The sequence below is a fragment of the Lissotriton vulgaris genome, chromosome 9 (assembly GCF_964263255.1).
Source record: "Lissotriton vulgaris chromosome 9, aLisVul1.2, whole genome shotgun sequence".
Classification (NCBI taxonomy): Eukaryota; Metazoa; Chordata; class Amphibia; order Caudata; family Salamandridae; genus Lissotriton; species Lissotriton vulgaris.
In genome coordinates, this window is record NC_141697.1 from 833,954,494 (window position 1) to 833,972,949 (window position 18,456).

An 18,456-nucleotide genomic window follows, 5' to 3' on the forward strand; every position below is an offset into this window, starting at 1 on the left:
TTAAATCTACCCTTGTGACTTTAGCCCGAGATATATAATAATAGTTGCGGTTCCTTGAGGGAGTGCTGCGGGCGGTAGGGTGGGCCAGGGGAGGGGCAGGGTGGGGAGTATTAAACTCCAGCATACGGCCAAACTGAGTTTAATAGATAAATAAAATAAATTACATTGCGTGTGCGCTGTATTGCCATATAGCGATGCAGCATGCGCAATATAATTTGTTTTATTTATTTATTTACTAAACTCCGTTCTGCCGTATGCCGGAGTTTACTACCCCCCACCCTACACCTCCCAATCCATATACATGTATACCTCCTGTGTTATCAGTTCAAATCCTTAAGGACTCGGCGCAGACACCGAATTCTTTTCGCTGAATATTTTCTATTGCACAATTCATCCGCCATGGTGCGTTTTGTCCACAACACTGGCCTTGTTCACATGCCTGCAGCACCATTGAAAAGGCTTTTAAATAATGTCATATGATCAAGGTTACTGAGGTAAGACTTCATTATTTGTGTATGTCATTTGCCACTCATAATACATTTCACAATGTAAAACATTCTTTAAAACTATGTCTATTGATTATAGTCACTAAATAAGATTATCTGAAAGCCTATATGAAGTTGATTTGAATTTGTCACATTGAATTTCATTAGCAAGCAACGTTCTCAATTTTCTCCAGCTATAAGCACCACAAGTATATATTATATTTTCTGTTTCAGTAACATTTATCAACTTGTACCATGTGCATAATGCACTCCATCATGGCTATGTTGACTGATATATCATCTTCGTAATTGCTGGTAGGTTCCCTCATGTGCTGTTTTTTACACAATTGAGCCCAAGTGGGCAATGGCCCTTTCTTTTAATACACAAATACAGAAGTCCAGTTGCTCATACGTTTTACACATTTCTAATATTTCAAATCCTCTCTCAACCCCTTAAGGTTAGAAGAAAAAACAGAACAAACCACAAATCTTGACTTTTTTTGAAAAATGCATATTTTACTTCCTTCCCCCAATCAAAGTATTTCACCCTCAGTGTTTATGATAAATATAATAAAGGAAGAGTTAACCGCTTGATCAATGTGTATAATTCCTCCCCCAATTTAAGCTTATTTGGTGCTTTACTATCCAGACTGACGATGCACCTGGCCTTAGTCTGCCTAAGTACTCACTCCCAGTTTCCTCCTCTCAGGCTCTTAGGGATGGCATCAATCACAAAGTAGCTGAAGCATTTTATGCCATTACTGTGATACTCCAGTATATGGCATGCCACTGTGTAAGAGGGATCTTTCTTATTTATTGCTCTCATATGCTGTAGTGCTCTTAGATGAACTTATAGTATGGTGCTTCCTATATATCTGAGTCTGCACACACAACTTAAAACATAAATATCATACTCTGTTTTACAAAATGATAGTTCCCTCTGATTTTAATTGGAGCTCCATTGAATAGTGAGTGGTATTCTGTTGTGTTTCACCCTATACTGTAAGCTTTACATCTACTGCATTTATGGAAGCTTGTCACCATTTTTCACCAGCTGGTCTGTTCTATTATTTCTGGAATACTTTTAACTAATGCATCTCGCATGGAGAACCCTCTTCTGTAGGATATTGTTGGTAATTTTCCTATTGTCGGGCTAAGTGCAGCATCCTCCTTTATCAGATGCCAATGATTTTTAGGAATATCCCTTACTTGTCTTTCAGGTTTGTTATAAGTTGTAATTAATCTAACTTTCTGTTTCTCCTCACTTCTTTTGATATGATTGAACATAATAGATTCTCTGCTCCTTGTTTCTACTTGATTGATAGCCTTTTCCAGATTTTCTCTCCTGTAACCTCTCTCCAAGAATCCCGGGGTAGTTTCTTCAAGGCATTTCTTCAATTCATTCGGTTCCCTGCAATTCCTTTTTTACTCAAAGCATTTCCCCATAGGGAATGCTGTCCTTGAGGTGTTTCGGGTGAGAGCTACTGGCATGCAGTATAAAGTTCCTTGGTGTCTCTTTCTGACGTAACTTACTTTCCATTTTCCCTGTTTTGAATGTATACTAGCAAGTCTAAAGAGCTGACATTGTTCTTACTGATGTGTGCTGTAAAATGTAGATTAATCTCGTTGCAATTTATCTGGGATACAAATGTTTGCGCATCCTCTTCTATTCCCTTACACACAATCAAGATGCCATCAATGAACCGTATCCAATTTATCACATGTTTATTCCAAATTTCCCGATGTACATTTGTTAGCACCTGCTCCTCCCTCCAGCCCATGTGCAAGCATGCATAACTGGGAGTGAAGCAGGTGCCCCTTCGCCGTGCCATGCATTTGCCTGTACACCTCTTTATTAAAGAGGAAAACGTTATTCTCCAGGCACCATTGTACCATACTAATTAACATTTTGGTATGATTGTACATTCTCAATGGTCTACTTCTAAGGAAGTGTTCAAGAGCACACAAACCATCCCTATGACTAATGCTTGTATATAGAAATGTTACATCGAGGCATGTTTGAACAGTCATCTTTTCAGGGTATATCATATATCCTTTTGCGGAAGACTCCTGTGTTTTTAATAAAAGACAGTAAGTTCTTAACATGATCTTGTAGGAAAAAGTCTACATATCTTGAAATATTTTCAAATAAGCTGTCATTTATCAATATTATAGGTCTTCCCAGCAGTTAATTTTTAGGATAAAGAATAAACTGGCCTCTTAGGGTGTTCATTCTTGATATATTGGTATTCGTCCTGGCTCAGTAGTCCCCTACCTTTCCATTCAGACAGTACAGTTAGATAATTTATTTGTAATTCAAGTACTTGTTGCCAACTACTTTCTCTGTAGCATCCGATGTTACCTAGTTGCTGCTGGGCCTCTGCTGTGTACATTGCAATGTGGCCACAGTACTATATTATCACCCTTGGCAGAGTTAGGGACTACAATCTCTCTTTGATGTTGTAATTTCTGAATTAACTTGTGGTAGTCTTGTTCTTTGAAATCATGTTTCTTGTTCTTCTCTGAACCTTGATGTTAAGCTTTTGTAAGTCTTCAAGTATTCTATCATTGAATGTGCCTATTCCATTTCTGTCTGTTAATGAAATGAAAGTTAAAGCTGGTTTAAAATGTGTCTCTACCTCACAATAAACATCCAGACCCAATGAATCAATGATTCCTTGTTGACATACTGGATCAGCTGATCATGTAGCTTAGCTTTCAAGTTCTTTCAGTTCTTGCATCAAGCTTAAATCTGCAATGGAAAATCCATCTTGTTCACAAGCCACATAATATATATTTGTCACTCTTTGTTTGTTTTTAGTTAGATGATATCTCACCAATTTTAATGTATGAATACCCTTATATAGGTCAACCTTGGTTTGGGTAAAATTGAAAGAACTCTCACGGCAAAAAAACAGACCTACCGTCATGATTTGCTCTTCAGCCTTGCTGAGCACTATCCCTGAGGGATTAAATATTGTTTTGGGTGTTTCAAAAAGATTTTGTGTTTCCTTTTTTGTTTGGGTCTTGTTCCTCCTACTGCTTTTCCTTCCTGCTCTGCATCTTTGGTTACTCCTTCGTCGGGCTTCTATGTTTATCCGGCTGGTTTTAGAGTATTGCGTCTGTCCACTCTGAGAAAATCCAGTTCTTCTATTATGGAGGGTTTGTTTGGGCCAATCCAAGCTGCAGTGCCGGATCCTCTGCTCCGAGATAGTTTCTGGTAGCTTTCTTTCTTGCAACGCTCTATTACCATCAGTTAACCTTTGTCTTTTCAGCACATCAAACTGTTTTGCGAAAGTAAATATTTGCCCCTGCTCATAGTCGACCCTATCACGGTGGAACTTTGATGCTTTTTCTGTTTTTAATTACATCCTCATATTTATTTAGCAGTGTTTTGATCTCCTCACGTTGGTGTTTGACCATATCTTGTTCAGGGTGTGCATCTATTTCTAAATTCAGTTGAATAATTTGGCTTTGCAGAGCGCTCCTTTCTAGTTCAGCATATTTGACTAGAATTTTTACTAATCGGTCCGATGGCTCCAAGTTACTTTCAGCCCATTCCTTGAGCATTTTTTCGGATTGAGATTCTCAAAATTCTGCGCAATTAAAGTTGTGAGGCCCCTGGGGATATGCCCCTCCTGCATATATAAAGATAGATTTTCTTTTTACCCTTACACTGCTTGCAAAAGCAATTAAATGCCTGCACCTGATGGGTTGTAAAAAAGTTGCTTATTTCATGCTGTTATACAAGCAGCCCAAATGCATTTTGATTCTTTTCGGACCTTGATCATAGGATAACTCAAAAGCCCAGTCTCCATGGAGGTATACAATACCCCTTTGTCCATATCACTTCATCTTGCCTTTGTATCATTCATGGGAACTGTGGGCATCATTTACAAGGCCCTGTGCACCACCGGCATGCCACTTTTAGTGACAGTCTGGGAATGCACACTGCAGAGCCATATCTACAAGGCAACGTAAAGCTACCCTTCGTGGTTTTTCATGACCATATAAATATGCAGTGAGGCAACGCAGTGTAAGTTACTGTGTTGTCTCACCCTGCAATAGGTAGGCATGCCATGGGTGTTACAGTGGGTATTTAAACACAACACCCATGGTATTTGACACATTCCCAGATTTACGAGATTTCATCAACCTGATAATATGCCCAAACCCTATGCCTCCCAGGGGAGGCTTAAGGGAGGCGCAGCGAGGAGAAATACCTTTATTTCTCCTCATTTTTCTTTTTTCTATGTGTGCTGCATTCTGAATGATAAATGCATAAAGTTGTCCACCCCCCTTTTATGTCACTTATTGATCAAGACCGACATACAAATCAAATTTATCTCAGTGCCCTGACCCTTTTGAAATCCAGTCTGCATAGCAGGGAGGATCTTGTTAAGTTGTGCCCAGGCCTCCAATTTCTTATGGAGAAATTCCACATAGGATTTCCCCTGCACATCTAAGTGGACAATACGTCTAAAGTTCTCCAACTTATCCGGAGAGCCCTTCTTGTGAATTGGAACAAGGCAGGACAGTCGCAAACTCTCGCCACCAGGTTGTTTACTAAATAGGTGTTAAACAGAGGGGTCAACTTTAAGGTAGTTGATCTTGGATTAATCACATCATAGAAAAAATTGGAAACATAATTGTGTTTGTTAAAAAGCCAAGTGGTCGTCTACTATGTCTCTTTCCCATGAAGCCTATTTTACATGAATACTCTTCCTTGGGATGTCTCTTGCTGATGATTTTTGCTCCGAGATGCTTTAGATCATGAAGCCACTAGCACTTGATGGCTGTTTCTCTTTGATTCCTCACAATACCTTTTGCTTGTAAATGGCTCTTGCTTATAATGCCTCAGACTCACGGTCTACTTATGGTGGTTCACATTCGATTTGTGTTGCACATTGTGATGCCTCTTACTCATGATGTCGTTTGTTCCTGTCTCTTGCTCATGTTCTTAGACATTGACTCTTTTTTAATAATGTCTCACCATCAATGCTTCTTGCTTGCAGAGTATTTTTGCCTGATGCTCTTTCTTCTGATTATTACAGATTAGCAAGGTCTACGTTGACACTGATACCTCTTCTAGGAATTCATGAGGTGGTGTTTGCAGCGGTGCCTGAAGAGCAAGCCAAAGGGACTCTACGTTACATAAAGCTTTTCTATGAACTTCTGCTTAGTTCTCTCCAGGTAAGACCGGTTAATGGAAGGAAGCAAAGATGTGGCGCTCACCCAGGGAGCTGTAAGGCATTATCTATAGAACTCAAGGACTGGCCGCTAGTTTGAGCAGGGACATGATACGAAAGTTGCTTAATCCTTACCCAAATGTGCTTAGGGGACAAGTACTGAGATATACCTTGTCTAGGAAAATGTTGCTTAGGCGACTGGCACAGGGAAATTATGAGTTGTCACCTATCAGGTCAAAGTTTTTGCAGGGGGTTATATTTTTCAGCAAATAAACCCGGAAATAACGAAACAGCATTATCATTGCAACAGTTTAAGCATCAGTAAATGGAGCTGTACAGGAATAACAATTACAAATTGAAACAAAGACACCATTATAAGTATTTAGTTCTCTACTTTGTTTAACTTACTTTCATGAGAAAAATATACCCAATCTAAATCCAAAAAGGAGATTGCTCATTATTAATGGTATTGTGCTGGCAATCATCTTCCTCAAGCAATATGTATGTCTTTGTCACCTATTCGGGGGTTTTAAGGGAAATATACATATTTATTGTCCAAGTACAATAATGTATTAAGTTCTAAATGATCCTCTGTCAAAGGTACAAACTCTAATAATCATCAGTGCTTCTTAATGTCAGGATAGGTTCCACACTCCCGCATTTCAGTATTGGAAGGACTACCACAATCACTTAATAGTGTAATCTCTGTGACCTTGTCTTTTGGAAGCTGTCTACCAAATGTGTATTTTCTGCATTGCACTTTGTTTTAGAACAATGCAGAATGATTTATTTGTGAGATTCTGAACAGTTATTCGAGTTTTTATTTTATTTATTTAACTTGGTCATAATGCTATAAATCACATTGTTGGTGTTAACAGTTACAGAATCCAGATTCCACAATTGTCTGTTGGTTGTATGCAAAATAAATGTTCTCTATTTTAAAAGATTAAACCTAACATCTACACTATCAATGGTGCCCAATGATTGTTTGAAGTTCCATACTTTGTTTGAGAAGTTGAGCAATGGATCTGCCTTTGCTGAATAGATTTCAAATTGTTCCAAAATCAGAAATCTCTTGTTATAGTCTAATTTCCAGGGTGTTACGTTCCCAAATTACTTATCCTTCATCTTCATTACTCCGATTTTTCCTGACTCGTCCCATTACTTATTATTTGAGTGAAGGTGCCCATACAGTCTATAACAGCCACCACTGTCAATCTGATTTCGGTTTCTATTAGAGTTCATAGGACCTCCCTACATCCCTGCCTCACCCAAACCCCTTGATGTTTTAAGTCAAGCCTTTAATGAGAAATGGTGAAGGAATGGGGTGAGAAGGGTGGGTCTTAAGTAATGAGATGAGTCGGAAGAATGGAAGTAATGAAGATTACAGGGTAACTAATCCGGATATTTCCTTCTTTTCTTCTGTCCTTGACCCATTCCTTACTATTTGCGGTACGCCAAAGCAGTAAGCCCTTATCAGCCCCAAAAAGTCCACTTCAAACTATACATTGTAAAGGGAAAAAATGTATTGCGATTCATCTTCTGTATTCATCTTATCCTGATTTGTGCTTTCATCATCTTTTGCACAATACTCACCTATAGATACACAAAGAGAAAGCAAACCTAAAATTATGTGAAAAGGAAATATAGGATCTCTTAGTAAACATTAGTCCTATGATTAACTGAGAACCGAGACCCAACTCAGAACCTTGACAGCCGTAAGTTTGTAGTGTGACACAAAGGTTGAAGATGGGTCCCTAGTAGCAGCTCTGCATAGGTTGTGGATGCAAACACCTGCTTACTCGGCCCATGAGGCCGCAATACCACTACTACAATGAACTTTTATTCAATCCAGTTTCTTCACCCTCCGCCTGATAGATTAGGAGAATACCCATCTTCACCCATCAAGCTGGAGTGGAAGCCAACTGTTTCTCACCTGCTTTCACAGCTCCAAGATTGAAGAATACATTGTCAGTTTGTAAACCCTGCTGACCTACGAGTATCACGTTCTAGAATTCCGTCCCGAGTATCAGGACAGAGCCAACCAAAAATTCACGGGAGCGAAGATGTTGTCTCTTCACTCCAGTAGGGTAAAACCACCCCAGAACACAGAGACCAACTGAGGGTGCTAATACCCGTAAGGGGTACACAGACAAAATATCGAGTTTTAAATATCGATATACCAAAATATCGAAGTTTAAATATCGATATACAAAAATATCGAAGGTAAGTAATATCGACAGGCTAAATATTGGTATTGGTATGATATCAGTAATATCGAAGTTGTAAATATCGATGTTAACAATATCGAAATTAATAACTTTGATGTTACTAATATCAATTTTTAAATACATTTAGTGTATATTATATTGTATTTATTATGTTTTATTATTTATTTTTAATGTAATTTAATTAAATATTGTCTTTTACTACTGTAGCGGGTTGTGGGTTTATAGGGGAATAGGGTGGGAAGTAATTTAATTATGTTAAATTAATTATTAATTAGTAGGAATTATTAATTAATTAATTGAGAATTAATTTGTAATTATTTTTGATTAATTGATTAATTCATAAATATGTTCTGTAGCGGGTTATGGGTTTATAGGGGAATAGGGTGGGAAGTAATTTAATAATAATTAATTAATTGATATATGTTTGTACATATTTTAATTAATAATTAATTGGTAATTAATTTCTATTAATTAGTTAATTAATTATTTTAAATTTTTACATATTTATAATTATTAATTAGTTGGTAATTAATTATTATTAATTATTTTATTACATTAATTATAGTAATTTTTTTATATAATTTATTGTTATTCTTAATTAATTAATTGGGCAAAATAATATTAATTATTAAATTAAATTAATTACAGCAAATGTGCTAATATATTTACTTTATTGTTATTGTTAATTAATAATTAATTGGTAAATAAATAATATTAATTCATTTTGGGTACAGGGGTATTTTTAGGGTTCAGGGTCAGTTTTCAGTTCATGGGTACAGGGGTATTTTTAGGGTTCAGGGTCAGTTTTCAGTTCATGGGTAAAGGGGTATTTTTAGGGTTCAGGGTCAGTTTTCAGTTTTTGGGTAAAGGGGTATTTTTAGGGTTCAGGGTCAGTTTTCAGTTCATGGGTAAAGGGGTATTTTTAGGGTTCAGGGTCAGTTTTCAGTTTTTGGGTAAAGGGGTATTTTTAAGGTTTAGGGTCAGTTTTCAGTTTTTGGGTAAAGAGGTATTTTTAGGGTTCAGGGTCAGTTTTCAGTTTTTGGGCAAAGGGGTATTTTTAGGGTTTAGGGTCAGTTTTCAGTTTTTGGGTAAAGGGGTATTTTTAGGGTTCAGGGTCAGTTTTCAGTTTTTGGGTAAAGGGGTATTTTTAGGGTTTAGGGTCAGTTTTGGGTTTTTGGGGTACAGGGATATTTTTAGGGTTCAGGGTCAGTTTTGGGTTTTTGGGGTACAGGCGTACAGGGTAAAAACAAAAAAATATTACATTACATTAAATAAATTAGATGAAAAAAATTAAAATTACTTTAAATTTTTAAGTATTTTATTTATTTTAAATGTATATGTATTAGTTTTAATTTTGTTTTAATATTTGTATTTAATACTTGTAAAATTATATGTATTTAAATATTATTTTTACATTATTATTCATACATTTAAAAAAACAATATTTTTGATTCCGATATTTTTGTACTTCGATATTATTTTTTCGATATTTTTGTACTTACCTTAATGAAGATAGGATTCCGATATTTTTGCTGTCGATATTTTTGTTCCGATATTTTTGCATGTCGATATTCTGTCTGTCGATATTATGTCAGACATTCCCCGTAAGGAGTGGAGAGACATGGAAGGACCACCTGGGTGTTCTTTCAGATGAGGTAAGTCGAGGAAGAGCAATCCTGCAGAAGAGGCAAGAAAATAGCAGAGAGGTGATTAATTAGAGATAGCTGTTTACACAACATAAATATGTAATTCACCTTGTATGCCACCCCAGACCTACCTTTAAATGGCTTTAATGTGCTGAATACCACTCCTTGATACTTAGGCAATTTGGAACTCGATTTCATTGTACTTCGTATAGAGCACTATCTCCAGTGAGTAGGTTTCAAGACCGAGTGAAAAAAGTTCTAAGCAGAATGGAGTAATAGAGGGCTCTTCGAAGACTCTTCAACGACAGAAAGTTGCAGGTTTCTTGATAGCGTTAAAATTAGTTACTGTCTCTCCCATAAAATGAAGCAATTCAACCAAGGGGTTATCTTTTGTAATCCGATATGACAACAACATACGTCTTTCATAAAAAATAAATGAAAACGTTTCCGAACAGATTCAGTCCTTCAATTAATATCAGGGATTACTTCAGAATAGGATGACCATATCCTCTCGCAAAAATAAGCACAGGGTACAATCTGCCTCTATATTTCAGCACAATAGTTCATAAAAAATAAATGCATGCACATGAAAAGATTACCGGAGACTCAGGAGCGTTTTCCGACTGAACTCAGCATGGCCGGAAAATGCGCGAGGGAAGACAACAAAGTTATACCAAAACTGGGGTGCAGAAACTCGCGCTCAAAATAAATAAATACAATTTAAAAAAAGACAGCCACACCTTGAAATCTGCTGCGGCAGAAAGCGGAGTCAGGAAAACAACCTCGCGTTCGAGTAGAGGAGCTTGCGTCCTGCCGAACTCGAGCAAGCAGGGGCGGCCTTAGGCATGTGCAAGCTGTGCACCTGCACAGGGCCACCAAACCCCAGGGGCCTCCACGCCAATATATATCCTTAATATATTAATCCTCTGAGGATGGATACATATTTGCGTGGCGGCCCCTGGCAGGGATTTGGCGCCGGCTCTGTTCCACTTCCTAACACCCTGACCCCCCTCCTGAGCTTTGTGGGGCTCCGCCCCACCTGGACCCCCTCTTCCGGGGCCCCCTACCTACGCTCCCTGCCCAGGGCTGCCATGAGCCTAGAGCCGCCCCTGGAGCAAGGCACAGGATGCGCTCGATATTGAAAGACAAGCAGCGAAAAAAGGCTACCAACCAAAAGTTATACGGGGAGAGGCGCAGGAGAACCAAAATCTGATCCAGGAAAAAGACTTACACCAGCATAGGCACAAAAGTCTCCAGAACCGAAGTCTTCCAGATTCTCTCGAGTGAAGAAAAAGGGGCGTGGTCCATAACAGGAAGAGGAAGACAAGCATCTGGTGTCTTGAGCTGACCGCTTATATGCTAAGGCAAGTCAGCTGATCGCCAGCAAGGTATTCTGGGTAGGCATACAGGCTGTGAACCTTATTTAGGCATTCTGGGACTTTTCGTTTTTTATGGTTTAGGGGACATGGAAAGGGTGACAGAGGCCTGACGGCTAACAACGAGATAGACCTGAAGGGGTCTTACCACGTCTAAGAGGTGTATCAAAGGCTCTGTGATATTCCCTTCCTGTTGTAATGCAGGAAGTTTTATCTCTTGGTCCCTTTGAAAGGTAGAATTGACCTGTGGCAGAAACCTTAGATCCAAGGAAAGGACTATCCTCTCTTCAAAACTTTTAAATATGGGTGTAGGCAAACTAAATTATGTTGTTCCCCTAACCTCTTTATAGTAATATTCATAGCCAGAACAAACACTTTCAGGAAAAGGAAGTTTTCAGAAACCTCCGTCAAAGTCTGATAAGCATGTTTCCGTGGGTGAGAAAGAACTAGAGAGAGGTCCAAAAGTTCAGATATCGGTCTTAGAAGTGAAAACTCCTTGAATAGCCAGGAAGCTATCTGCTCTAATGAACATAGGGGCATATGTATGAGCCTCTAGCGGAAAGCCACTTTTTTTTACGCTTCCGTGGCGGTATGCCCTGCACCACATTTACAAATTGTCATTAAGCCACTTTTGTGGCTTAACGCTACTTCATAAATATGCTACCATTTCACGCAGGTTTCGTGCTACAGGTGTGTGCATTGTATGTTGCTGTGGGCATTCCACCGCAACACCCATGGTTTTTTGACGCTTCCCCAGAGTTGCAAGGAGGTGTAAATCTGTGGCAGTGCCAAAAATTAACACCATGCAAGAGCAGGTGTTAGAATGGCGGACTAGGAGAAATGCTATTATTTCTGCAGCACACATTGAAAAAGCAAAAAGCCATTAATGATAGTTTATGTGCAGGAAGGTGTTTTAAGAGATCAAATGTTTTAATTGAAGATCACAGGAGTCTGAGGGTAGAAACAGTCAATCCTTTATCAAACCCTCCTGAAGGAACTGAAAACTGTCAGGAGTGAGTGTTGAAACTGAAGATAAAGACCATGCTCTGCATCAATTAAAGCCCAATGATGTTTAGAAGATTTGTTTGAAGTTGTTCTAGATGCTTTGAAGTAAATAATAGACTGATAAGGAAAGACACTCATTTAAGAAACCCTCCCTCCCAACCTCCAAACAGATAGTCTTAATTGGGTTAAGGTCTGAAGTGGAAGACAATGGTAACTCATAGGGAATGGGACCCATTGGAGTAGCAAGTGGGGGAGTGGTCCGCCCTGGGCCCTGACCCCCCCTGCTCTGACCTGTGGCCTTCACAGGGCAGCAGCTACAGAAATCAGGAGCACCCCCACACTCTTACATACGGCCGCCGCAGGGACCGCCATGGGTGGCAAAATGTCTAGCTATGCCACTGATGGGACCCAAGGGAGAATCCATTCCTCTCGTACTGGCAGATGTCTGAGCAGGGTAAACCAATGTCTTCTTACCCAGAAAGGAAGGACTAGGACCACCTATGTCGATTCTCCCTGAAGCCCAGTCAGGACTATTGGAATTAACAATATCGGGGGGCAAATGCAAAAACAACAATTGATGGACAGAATGCAGAACAATGTCATACATTCACCCCAGTACAGAGATCAGGCCTAAATCCATCATTTGTTTGCACTCCACACCACCCCAGTTCAGACATGGCCATATGGGGGGGGGGGACACAGGAGGCCAGCGGCCGAGAACTCGTCATAGCGTCCATTCCCACTACTCCTTGGTGAAAGGGCCGGGTCCATGAGGTTCTGGACATACTCTAAATTCACAATCTGAAGTATTTCTTAGAGGGAAAAACAATTGTTATTATTGTCAATAAAATCCTCCAGAAAGCCTTTGGATACCTATTAACCACAAACAACTCCGTAAGGTTAGTTGATTTATTACAATGCCAAAAACAACTGAACATAAAGACACCTCAAAATGAGCAAATAGAGAATGATACATCAGATCAGCATGAAACCAAATCTGTGTACCTGATGGAGACCATGTAGTATAAACAAGACAATTAGCTCAAGAAACAGGATACAGAGGATCAGAACACGAGTCCGAATTCCCTGCATTGAGAGTTGGTGAGTAAAGAGCATTAATCTATCCCTACTCTCATGCTAAGTGACAACCACACTTCAGCATTTTCAGAAAGGAAAGTTGAAAGGTGTCATTCTGTGGATCTTTCCTAAGAAATCTCTCCACAGTTAATAGGCCATGTAGCATTAAGCTACCAGGACAGGGTTCATTCTAAGAAGCTCTCTCTCCAAAGGCAGAAGAATAAGTGGGCACTTTCCCTACTTTCAATATCCCAGTATCTCAAATATCCTTCCCAATAGTATTTATGGGTCACCCCATCTGCTCTTAGTATGATCTTAAAGGTAGTTTTCAATGGGATAATGGTATTCTAGTTTTGCAACAAAATGGCCTTGGTTCCCAGGCCTTCCCCTGTGTGAAGCACAACAACCCTCTTTTATAGACTCAAGTTTACGATTTAACTTCTTCTCTCCTTGCCTGACTAATAAACCAAAGATGTTATTCTAGCTAACAAGGGTGCTTCTTCTCCTGCAACTCAAAACCTGAGAAAGGACTAATAACACCTCTACGTCCCTCTTGCTTCTCTCCATTATTCAATGAAGTCCCTGCCCCTCTTAGACACACCCCCTATCAAAATAAAAAGGCACCAGGGGTAAGTTCTTTGTTTTGGTTTTGCCGGCATGGTGCTTCCTGCTGTGAGGTTGGCGTGGGCCAGCTTCCACATTCTTCCTTCTCCAGCTTGCTTGGAGTTTTCTGGATTTCTCTGGTGTGCTGTGAGGGGCTTTCAGGTGCGGTGGGAGAGTGGGGTGCCTCCCTCTTTTCCTTTTTCTGTCTGGCTCAAGGTCTGCGATGCTTGCCTCCGGCCAGCTTGTGGATGTGTATGCCTGCCTGTTTTCGCCTTGCAGTGCTGGGGGGGTGGGGGGGGGGGGGATTTGTCTCCTTCGCTGCAGGAAGGCGCTCCTTTGTTTTAGCGCCTTCTTAGTTCCCCGCCTGTTTTTGCCTTGCTTCGACGTCGGCGGTCCCTTCCTCCGGTCAGGTTGGGTATGGCCAGTGGTCTCCGTTGCTTCCACGGCCGGAGGTTTGCTGTGCCTTTCTTAGGCCGGGGTATGTGTCTGCCTGTGTGCTGGCATCACAGTAGGCTGCGAGGGGCTTTGTCTTTCTGGTGTGTAGGGGAGTGGGTCTGCCTGTGGGCATGGGACACCTCCTTCATTCCCTCATCTTGCTGGACCGGAGGTCTGCGGTGCTTGCCTCTGGATGGCTTGTGGGCGTGTGCGGGGAGTGTTGTCCCTACTTTGTCGTCCTCTCTCCCTGGCTGTCCCTGGGGTGTGGCACCTGTTTTTCTCCCTTACGGAGGTCGGCGTTGCCTTCGTCCAGTTGGGGTGGGCGTGGCCTGTTGCCGGGGAGTTTCTCCGGTCCGGTGGGTGTTTTGTGTTGCGGTGGCTGGGGGGGTGTTTGTTGAGCCTCCTGATGTTTACCCTTGTCTGCTCCGGCTCTTGTTTGTCCTCTGCAGTTGTGCGGAATGGACCTGGTTGGTTCCTTGTAGGGGTTGCTGCCTGGGTGTGCCTGGTGCTGTAGGCTCCCCTGGCAGGGGGCGGGGCTCATCCTCCGCATTGCTGTGCGTGTGGTCCTGGTGCGCATTTTTTGTGCTTGGTTTGTGCCCTTGTTGCCCTATTTTTCACCTCTTTGTTTATGCAGGCATTGCAGCGGAGGGGAAGTGCGGATGCTGGCTTTGAGTGTCCTCTGGCCTGTTGGATTCCTTTGGGGATGCATGGGGTGTTTGCCTCTCTCATTTCGTTGTGTGGCCTGGGGTGATGTCGTGTGTCTCTTGTCGCCACGTGGGGGACTGTGCCTGCTCACAGTGCGGCGGGTTGATTTCCCTGGTTTGTGCTGGTTTGGTTCTCCTGCCTAGTGGTCTGCTGGGCTTTTCTCCGGTGGTGCGTTATGCTGGTTTCTCTCTCTGTGGTGTTTGGGGGTGGTTGGGGCTGCCTCTGTGGTCTGCATTTCTTTGCCGTTGGCTGTGCTGTGGTCTCGTGTGGGCTCATTGGGCCTGGCGCCTGTCTCATGCTTGGACTAGGCGTTTGGGCTTGGGGTCCCGGTCCTAGGGTTGGTGTGGGCCTGATCCTGCGCGGGTTGGTCAGCCTCTGGTCTTTGGGTGAGGCCTTTGGCTGTAGGTGCCTAGGCTGCTGGCTCACTTGCTCTTCTCTGATCGCAGTTGGGGTTGCTTTGCTTCTTTGGGCCTTGTGTCTTGCCTGGGTCGTCTTTGTAGCTTTTCCTGTCTGCCTGACCTTTCCTTCCGGGTTTTGGTGCTTTCCTTCCTTGTGGGAGCCTGTCCTCTGGCGGTGACTGCGAGCGCTTCCCTACGTCCTGGTCGGGTGCTGGGCCTCTCCGCCTCTGTGGTGGGGGTCTGTTGGTGGGAGCTGTTGAGTTCCTTTCCATTGCCCTCCGTTCTTTTGGTTGGACGTCCTTTTTTTGTTCTCTGCATGGCGGAGCTATGTTTTTTGTTGTTCGGTTGTTCCTGACGGGTGGGCTGTCCTTTTCCCATTGCTTGTGGGTTTTCCTGTGCTCAGCCTCTGTGTCTGCGTTGCGATGCTTGTGGGCCTGGCGCTGTTTCTTTCCTGCGGGCATCCCCCCGGCTGCTGGGCGTCCGTGTTGGATGCTAGGCTGGGCTTCAGGCCAGTCTTCCCCTGTGCTTATTCTAGATACATCCCTCTTTAACCACAACCAAATTGTACGCAATGATTAATAATTTACTGTGAATATGATTGTACAAAGTGTGGGTAGCCATATAACACACCTTATTTCTATTCAGATTCCCCTGACGAAGTGCCCAGGGTGGCACGAAATGCATTGGGAACACAACCTAACAAATTGAGAAAATAATTTAAATATGTGAGTTACACCACATACAGAAGAACATATTTATGCATGGAATAAATATGATAATTTTCTAAGAAGAATCGTCTTTGAAATTTTCTTTTTGGATACATTGATGAAAGAATATAATTTGCAGACGCAAACCTTTAAAGCAGCGCCCAGAGGGTCGTACTCCAAGATTAGAGGACGCATTTATCGGTTCCCCTGTGCTTCCTCTGTTCTCGGCTTCCTGTGGGCTGTGGCATGGGGTGCCTTTGGGGGGTGCGCTCCTGAGGGGTCCCAGTTTTTGGCTTTGCTATCTGTTTGGGCTGTTGCTAGTCGCTCTCGGGGCTTCTCTGTGTGCAGTGTCTTCCCCTTGAGCATGGCGATGGTCCTTCTTTCCGGCTTCCCCTGTGAGCTGTTTGGTGGGATGCAGTGGTTGCTTCCATCTTGATTCTGCTTGTTGGCTGTTTCTTGTGCTGCGCCTTTTTGCCTGCTGTTTCGATGGTTTTCCGGCTTGTGGTGGCTTTTCGGTCTTTTTGTTGGCCTCTGCTTTTGGCCTTGCCTGCCTTGTTGTGCTGGTGGGGCATGTGTGCCGGTTTCCTGGTGGCTGTTGTCCTATCCTGTGGTCATCGGAGGTGTTGCGTCTGCTGGTCTGGCCTGTGTCCTTACGTCCCTGGTGGCTCCTGCCTGCGTCTTTTCTAAGGCGTTCAGCGTTGTCTGCCCTAGTTTGCTCCTGGTTGAGTGTCTGTTTGGGCTTGCCGTGTGCTGTGGGCTTTGCTGCCTCCTCTTCCTCTGGCCGTGCCACCATGAGGTGACTGTTCTTCTCTGCTCCCTGGGGTTTGGAGGGAATGGGCCTGGTTCATTCCGGGATGGATGCTTGGGTGGCCTGGTGCTGTTGGCTTGGGCCTCCTTGTGAGAAGTTGGCCTGATATATAATGTTCACTATTCTAGTGAGCACTTTGTATCAGTCCAAACAACCCTTATTGATGATTGGTTGTAAGTCAACCTTATAGACCAGCTATCCTAGTAGCATGGATACGAGCAGTCTTCGGGCTAAAATCTAGAGGGCGTGTTAAGCCAGCTGTTATACCATCACATATACCCCTTGAACACCAAGTGAAAGGACACCACACAAGTGTTATGAAAATAAACAGTGTATTTATTTAGATCACAACAGCCCTGTACTCTTTATGAGGACAGGGTACTAAGCACACAACAAAACTCTTACGAAAATACTTTAAGTTGCACAATTTACACAAATGCCCGAGGGGCACGGAAAACCATATACTACAAAAGTGGAATGCGAAATTACTAGCAGGTAAGTACTAATCTCATAGGGTTTGGAATCGCTAGGACTGGACTACTGAACCTTCAGATTACTAGCAGGAGGCCTTGGGGACTCGGGTGCAGAGTGTGCACTCTCACGCGGGATGCGGGACAAAGTCTATGGAGGCTAGTAAAAGCAAAAGTTAGTGTTCTCGGGCGAACCCGACTAGGTAGAGCTGAAACGAAAAAGGATCTGGACCCTTGGATAGTGAGGCTATGCTGGGGCACCAAAATGCCGAAGTTACCTAGCCCAGGGGCTGCGGCTGCATAGGTCTGGAAAGACGTCGGGAATCCTCGTTGCAGTCTATGGAGCCTGAAAGAAGAAGTTGCTGGCAGGCGACCAGTGAAGATTGTTCGGTGGATCCAAGCCTGGATCGAAGATGGAAGACACCTGTAAGCAGAGGGGACCAAGTTCTGAATCACTAGCCAGTGATTAGATGGGCACCAGGATGGCACCGGTTGAAGTCACCTCGACCAGGTGAGTGGGCGACGCTGGGCTCTGCAGTCTCACGGACCAGGAGGCGTTGTCGGCAACCAGGATGGAGGTGCGAGCTGTCCCACGATGGTGGCTGCTGTCGACGTCGCTGGAGCCAGGATTGGGGCAACAAGTCTTGGCAAATTCAAGCCCACGCGGTGGACTCAAAATGGCGTCTGGAGTGGACCAGGAGGGTCTGGGGTGCTCCTCTTTTGGAGGGGAGCAGGGGCCAGTCTGGAGCAGCCAGACTAGCAGTGGCGATGTCGTCGGTCGTCGTCGGGAAGGCCACAAGCCAGCAGGCTAGTAGCCAGACAACGCGGTGAGCAGCAAAGAGCAGAAGGGCCCCACGCAGATCTGGTGGATGCTGGAGGGCTGAACTTCGGTGCTGGAGCTGCTCAGGGTTGGGGCTTCTCGGACCCCAAAACACTCACACGAGGATCCCTCGGCGGTCGTGCTGGGCAAGAGTCGTGCAGTCTTGAAGATGGCCGGTCCCTCGAGGTCTTGTCGCACCCACGGATCTCAGCTGAGCTGTAGACGTAGGTAGAGGTCAGAGGTGCCAGGGAAGCCGGGTCTCGTCGTGCTGGTCAGTCGGATTCCGGAGGAAGGACGTGCAGCAAACCGCAGTGTTCTTGGATGGTGCCTGCGGATGCAGGGTGACTACTCCTTAGTCACAAGGGAGAAATCTTGAGAAGAAGTTGAGAGTTCCTTTCGTAGAAAGTAGTTTCAGGATTCAAAGATGATCTAATTTGGAAGGGGGCCCGCTCCTATTCTTATACTAGAAAAAGGGGCTGGCACGCGACTAGGTCCTGCCCA

The 18,456-nt window shown here is 43.1% G+C and overlaps 1 protein-coding gene across 1 annotated transcript in view; it reads left to right on the forward strand.

Moving 5' to 3' along the window:
• LOC147692327 (gastric inhibitory polypeptide receptor-like) overlaps positions 1–18,456 on the forward strand; it is a 1,656,621-nt gene that overhangs the window by 1,459,814 nt on the left and 178,351 nt on the right. The window contains exon 11 of the mRNA XM_086939521.1: positions 5,540–5,678. Coding sequence (XP_086795647.1) covers positions 5,540–5,678 — 139 coding nt within the window. The remainder of the gene's footprint in view (positions 1–5,539; positions 5,679–18,456) is intronic.